At 50.3% G+C, this 7329-nt stretch overlaps 1 protein-coding gene across 1 annotated transcript in view; it reads left to right on the top strand.

The window, feature by feature from the left end:
- Window positions 1-7329, top strand: part of IGSF21 (immunoglobin superfamily member 21) — a 163751-nt gene that overhangs the window by 143242 nt on the left and 13180 nt on the right. The window contains exon 5 of the mRNA XM_019654845.1: window positions 6706-6821. Within this exon, the coding sequence (XP_019510390.1) occupies window positions 6706-6821 (116 nt within the window). The remainder of the gene's footprint in view (window positions 1-6705; window positions 6822-7329) is intronic.

The raw sequence follows: 7329 nt of genomic DNA, 5'->3' as shown, positions 1-7329 counted from the left end.
AAAAAAAAAAAACTAGGCTAGAGATGGGGGTAGGTCCATGGCATCTCAGGGCCTTGTAGGATTTCTTCCACAAACAGGTTGCATGTTTGCCTGTGCTAAGAAAAATGAAGGAAGGAGGAAAACAAACAGGAATTGAAATTGAATTCCTGTGTGGCGGGCCTGCACTAGCTCTGAAATTAGGTTGGGAAAAAAAAACCTTCAGGGAGCACAAATCTAGTGGAGAAATAGACGTAGACCCAGGACAGAACGACAAGCACCTATGAGTATCACCAGAGGAGGATGCTCCCGGAACCCAGAGGATAAGCCCTCACTGGGTCTGGCAAAGTCCTGGAAGGCTGCCTGGAGGAGTCAACACCTAAGGCCAGCCCTTTAGGAAGCGGCAGAGATAACCAGCAGAAGGAGTGGTATGTGCAGGGCCCAGAGGACTGAGGGAGCTGAGGAAGGAACCTTGGGCAGAGCAGTGTAGCAGTGCAGCAGAGAAGGCTTCCTGGAGGAGATGCTCTTTTGAGCAGTATCTTAAAGAAGCAGAAAGAAACTGGTGGAGCGAATAGAAAAGAAAAACTGAGAGTTGGGACCAAAAAGGAAGGAAGGAAATTAAAATAGGGACCATGGAGGCACATTTATATTCATGGACACTTTTATATTAAAGGGGTGGTTTTCTTTCTTTTTTTTTTTTTTTTGAAATATAGTGTAATGACTAGGAGCTGATTGAAAAGAAAGGCAGTCAATAGAGCAGGCATGCTGAGAGGGAAAAAAATGGATTTTTGCAAATAATATAATTTTGAACTTGTCTTTTCCCTTCCCTCCCCCTTCCCCTAAATCTAATTGATTACCACCCCATGATAAATAACACTTAGGGCAGAAGTGTACTAAGCACCGTCATAAAGTGGAACCCAAGGAACAGGACAGATTATCCCTTCCTCCAGACAATGGCCATTCCAGGGAGGAAACGAAACTGCCCTACACATGGTCCCTTGCAGCCAAGGCAGGGGTGTGGGCAATCGAAGAGATAATAGGAATAATCCCTTTCTGTTTGCACAGCACTTCGCTGTCATCGTGAAAGGTTTATGCTCATTTTCTCATTTGCTTCTCCTCTCAGAAATCCTGGCAGCTGAAAGTTTGGCAGGGTATGTTTTATTGAACCCATTTTATAGATGGGAAGACTGACACAGTGCGGGTGGGTCAATTGATTTGCCCAGGTTCCCATGGAAGGTTGGTAGCTAAGTCTGGGTTGGATGGAACCTTGGTCTGACTCTATTAGAGGCAGGATCCCAGCAGGAGATGAGGTAGACCTCCTGGTGGGGAGAGAATTGAACTCTTAGTAGATACAGTCACAAACAGGCATGGGGCAGACTTCTCTTTCCAAGAATGCTAGTGTTTATATAAGAACAAATTAGTGCTCCCAAATTGCAAAGGCCACGGGATGATTTACAGAGCAGAGAGCCATCCTATTATCTCCAAAGTGAGTTACGATGACCGAAACCAAGTCCTGCTTTCAAGATAAAGGCAGGCAATATTTCAGCGTTAATTTCATAAAACTGATCACCCAACCATTACCTCACTCTGTCGATCTTAACTGTGGAGTCTAAAATAACAACTCCTGCCTCCCTTGATGGCCATGGAACAGGCACGATCAAGGTTAGTTGTGACGTGCAACTGTGTCAGATACAAAGCCATGTCACCTTGCCCGATGCGAGCCAAAATTGGTTCAAGAGACTTCTAGCAGCAATTCTCTTCACTTAAGGCAAAGACAAAAATAAACTGGGAAGTCCACTGGCTTGACTTGGGGTTAGTGGATTTAGGGGAGTCCATGGTGGTGGCCTCTGTTTGACCATGGTGGTGAACTTGTAGAACTGGGGGGCTCTTCCTACTGCCCAGGCTGGTGTTATACAAGTGCAAGAACGTGTCCAGAAGTGGTTTGTAAATCCTGAAGCTTTGCCTGAATCTAGGTTCTTCCTGCTACTACGACAACTACTATTCATCCCCTCCGCAAGCCACATGTGCCTGCTCTGTGTCTCTGCACCTGATGAGGGTCATTCCCAGTGCGTGGGGAACACGCCCCCTCCCTCACCCCCCAGGAGAACATTATTCTAGCACAGAAATCTCTAAAGATACGATCTCAGGAATGAGGCACTAATGGTGGGTGTATTGGACACTGTCGCAAAGGAGTAGAGGAGAGATTGGCGAGCCAGGGGTCTTTGTTGATGCTTTGCCAGTGTATGCCACCTGGATTGCAACCAGGTGGCCCTGCTTTGCACAGCTCATTCCAGAGCCCAACTTTGAACTCGGGATTACTCTTGTCCAGGAAGTCCTGTGGACTTTATGCCTGTGTCTGCAGCTGGCCATCTGCCTTTGACTAGACACTGCTCCTGGGGCCATGGGGTCTGTCCCAGGCATGGGTTCATAAGGGGGTTGCTCACTTTCACCTTGGTCAGAGATTGTATAGTAACAGGGATGGGGGTGGAGATGGGAATGGAGATGGAGTTGGAGTTAGGGAAGGGGTGGAGACGGAAATAAGGATTGAGTTGGGGTCGGGGTAGGGATAGGAATGGGGGAAGGAAATGGAAGTGGGGATAGGACTGGAAAAGGGGATGGGTTTGGAGGTAAGAATGGAGGTAGAGAAAGAAATGGGAAAGAGATGGGATGGAGGTGAGAATGGAGGTGGGGGTGGGGGTGGGGCTGGGATGCAGATGGGAAGACTAAGAATGAAGGAAGGCTGTAGATGACAAGCCTACGAAGCAGTGGGTTGTGGGAGAAAAAGATTGCTGTTCTCAGTCACAGCGAGGGAAAGGGGGAGGAAGAGGAGAGGGGGATGGTGCTGTGTGGGGTGACGCATCCATGAGCAGCCAGGGACTCCCAGGTGTAGGCAGCTCCCCGCCTGCCTCCACGCAGAGCCCTGCACCAGGCGAGATGCGGAGTGGCATTTTTCTAGGACACAGTGACTGAGGACGATGTTGATGGGGAAAGCGTGTGAAGCCTGAGCTGTCCATGCTGATATTAGCAGCTCTGCTGTCTCATCGTCCCTACAACTGAAATCTGTTATTGTCTTACGAGCTTGATTAACTGTACATATTGCTAACACCTGCTCGGAAATATAGCAAGGGACAGGAACACAGCTCCCAGTCGGGGTCTGTGTGGGTAGTGTGCGTGACTTGGGTGCAGATCTCCAGGACGGGGATGTGTGCACACGCAGGTGTGTGAGTGTGTGGGGGTGTTGGGGGAGGTGGGGGGGGCACCCATGCTGTGCAAAGAACCCTGGCCAGGATTTAGAAGGCCTGGGTGCCAGTCCAGGCTCTGCCACCACAGTGTGACCACAGGCAAATCTCTCCCTCTCTCTGACCTCAGTTTGCTAACCTATAAAATGGAAGTTCTCTAGACCAGCGCTGTGCAATAGAAATATAACGCAAGCCACATATGTCATTATAAGTTTCCAATAACCACATGGAGAAAAGTGTTTATAGGCGAAATTAATTTTAATAATGTTGATGAAGTCCAATATAGCCCAAATGTTATGTCGACATGTAACCGATAATAAATATCAATGATCTATTTAACATTCTTTGTAAAAGTGTCTTTAAAATACAGTGTGTGTTTTACATTTACTTCACCTATGAACTCAAAAAAGCCACATTTCGAGTGCACGGTAGCCACAAGGGGCGAGTGGTCACTGGGTCAGGTTTCCTCGCGAAACCGTGAGTGCCCCAGAAGGTAGAGACCAGGTTTTATTCTCCCAGCCAGTAGCAAGGAGCCCCAAAGAAAGAATGTTCGTAAGTACTGCTAATAAAGGCAGCTGACATGTATTGGGTACGGTTTTAAATCACTTTCAGGTACTGCTTCATTGAATCCGCACAGGTCCCCTTTAATTTTCATTTTGCAGATAAGGAAACAGAGGTTCAGAGAGGTCAAGTAACTTGCCCAAGGTCACACAGCCAGTAAGTGGTACAGCTGGTCTTTGAAGCTTCAGTAGTCGAGTTTAGAGCCCACACTCTTAACCATTGTCCTAGACTACCTCCTTATATTAGTAATACGAATAATCTTAATTAAAATTGTCAAACTGTATTTTCAGGCATACTGCGTGCCAGGCATCTTGTAGGCATCATCTCGTTTACTCCTCAAAGCAAGCCCATAAGGAAGGTTCTAGGTGTCTATTGGTATGGTCCCTTGATCTTCGTGGCAACCAAGTTAAGTAGCGCCACCCCCAGAACCAGGTTCTGAGGGGTCCGTATCCGTGGAAGTTGAGGTGCAGCAGGTGAATGAGTGATGCCAGTGGCTAAAATGTGTACTGAAGGCTAAAGGTACCCGTGGGTATGAGCTCCTTCGTTCTTTCCAAAGATAAAGTTACCACAGCTTCATGTCACAGTTCGGGCTCTGGAGCCAGGGCACTTGGGTTCAAACCCTGACTCTGTGAACCCAGGCAAATTGCTTCGCCTCTTAAATGTCCCCATCTATAAAATGGGAATAGATAAGCCCACCTCATAGACTAATGGTGAGGATTAAGTGAATGAACACGTGGAAGGGCTCAGGACAGCTCCTGCCTGGTGAGCGTTGGCCACTGTTGGCTCTGGCTGTGCGATCCAGGTTTTCAGGCGAGTTCTAGAAAAGTTAGATTGCAGAATCTGCAACTTCTGGGTAATTGAAGTGTCTGGTGTATTTTTCCCTTCGGAAGTCCTACCCCACTTAGCATCTGTTTCATCCCATCTTACACTTAATTACAATTCTCCCTCTATTGTTCTCCCATTGTTTCCTGTTTGTCTGCTTCCCCTGCTGACAACGCGTGGTGGCTGCCTGAATCAATGAATGGTTCATACCTGGCTTCCCTTCATGAGACCTTAAAACAGAGTTGCCAGGAGACTGTCCCCCCCGCCAGACTGGGACCCTCTCATCCCTGTGTCTGTTTCATCACCCAGCGCCTACCGCTAGCACCTGGCACCAGGCCCCACGCCTAGTAGGTGTCAGGAAATGTGTGTCGGATTTAATTAAACTTAACGGGACTGAAAACCTCCTGCAGGAAGGGAAGGCCCACGCTCCTTCAGTTTCTCTGCTTCCCCCACTGCTCAGGACCCGTGGCCAGATAAGCCAGAACCGACAGCCTTTCCCAAGTGAAAGGCTAAGATTTCTGGCTCCTGTTCTGCTAATATCAAGGCGGGTGGGGAAATACTATAATAATAGGAATCATAAGAATAGGCGATCCCTGCCCTGTGCTAAGCTCTTTCATATCTAGTAGCTGGTTCTTCTTCGAAGGTCTGCTAAGTATGATTCTCATTTCACAAACTGAGGCTCACGGTTTTGGTAACTTGCCCAAGGACATGGAGGTGGGGTGACCTAGCTGGGACTTGGACCCAGGAGTGCCTGATGGCTCCATGCGAGTCCTTTCCAATACCCCACAGTGCCTGGAAGTGTGGGCTTTGGCAAACGAGTAGTGGCAGCTGGTGAGGAAAGCAGAGAGGTGAGCTGGTGGTCGGCGGGACCAGTCAAAATAAGCCAGCCTCTGTAAAAAAGAAAAGCAGGAAGCCTCCTGCGTCCCAATGTCTCTCAAAGTCGCCTTCTTCTCTCTGCGGCCCTCACCATGGTCTAAGAGCTACCGACCTCCCTAGCCCAGGGGTCGGCAAACTGCGGCTCGCGAGCCACATGCAGCTCTTTGGGTACGTCCCGTCTCAAAAGTTTGCCGACCCCTACTCTAGCCTAAATTCACACTCCGTTTCCAGTCTCTTCAAAATGCAACTCTAATCATGTCACTGCTCTTGCTTAAAACCTTCAATGGCTCCCCACTGCTCTAAGGACAAAGAAGAAAAAGTCACGAACTGTGATGTGCTGGGAAACCTGCTCCCTGGCAGCTGGGGCAGGAGCAGGAACAAATAAACAAAAAAGCCCTCATTTGTAGCCATGGCTGATTTCCATGGTGTCAAGACGCCCACTGCGGCCCGTTTCAAGCGAGCAGCAGTTTAACACCTAGTTCACCAAATTCCTGAAAATGTCACAGTTGGCTCTCACGAGCCTGTCGGAACCTGCCCCAGTGAGTGGTGACCCACCAGCAGCTGTCCTGCGCATGACCCCAGCCCCACTGGGCACCACATTCCGCTGGCTCAGTGGTTCTCAACCTGTGGGTCGCGACCCCTTTGGGGGTCGAACAACCCTTTCACAGGGGTCGCCGGGTACTTGTATGTGGGCGTATCTGCATGTGGGCCTGGAGACGGATAGAGGAACGGTGTCTCGGTTCCTAAGACCATCGAAAATATGTGTTTTCCGATGGTCTTAGGCGACCCCTGTGAAAGGTTGAGAACCGCTGCTCTGGCTCCTTGAATTCCCACTAAATGGCCTGCTCTCACCCCCCTGCCCTGGGCCAACCTGCCACCACACCTTTGCATATGCTGTTCCTACCACCTGCCAAGCTTAGACTCTGTCATGCTTCCTGGTACCTGGTGCACTTAGCATATAACTGTGTCATCTCTTGATTCATGCTCTGTTATCCACCAGGCTGTGAGCCCCATGAGGCAGGGGCCTTGTCTGCACACCCAGCAGGGACATCATTCTCGCTGTGGTTGATGACAATGGCACCCTCCGAAGTTGGGCAACATTTGCCCCACTGCGCCGCCGCCCCCTCCACCCAGCACCCAGCATAGGACCTGGCCCATCTCAGATAATCAGTGAGCTCTTCCTGAATCTTCCAGTTAAGCCTTTGTCTTCCTGTGCTTCCCTTTTGGGTAGCTCCTCCCACCTCCATCGAAGTGGTGGCCACTGACACACCAGCCCCCTTCAGCCGCTACCAAGCCCAGAACTTCACGCTGGTCTGCATCGTGTCTGGAGGGAAACCAGCACCCATGGTGAGTACCCCCGGAGTGCCCAGTCCCTCCTCAGTCCCTGCCGGACCGCTTTCCTCCGTGGCTTATCCAGCTGCAGGTGTCACCACGGTGCCCACTCTAGAGAAGGAAAGAGAGAGGGTGTGGTCTGCGTAAGTTAACTCTGCCCTGCCCGCCTTGGTCTGACCCCATCCACTCAGCTGGCCCGCCCGAGTCTCCACGTGTCTCTCTTGTTTCCAGTCGCCCAGGGCTGAGAACCCCCATTTCTGCTGGACCCGCGATCCTAGCACTACATAGTGGGAGTGGTCTTGAGGGGAGCCCAGCATCTAGTTCAACCCCATCCCAGTTCTTGAGCAGAATGGAGGCTCATGAGGCCCCGGATGAGGACGGCACGCATCCGGAGTCCCCCACAGTATTCTCGACAGAGCTGGACCTCAAGTTCATGTCCTCCAGCGCCAAGTCCACAGTGGAGGGAGGGAGGAAGGGAGGGAAGAAAGGAGAGAAGGAGGGAAGGAAAGAAGGGAGGGAGAGA

This window comes from Hipposideros armiger, unplaced genomic scaffold (assembly GCF_001890085.2).
Source record: "Hipposideros armiger isolate ML-2016 unplaced genomic scaffold, ASM189008v1 scaffold_232, whole genome shotgun sequence".
NCBI lineage: Eukaryota > Metazoa > Chordata > Mammalia > Chiroptera > Hipposideridae > Hipposideros > Hipposideros armiger.
Note: the sequence above shows the minus strand (reverse complement) of the source record. Positions and strands in the feature narration are given on the sequence as shown.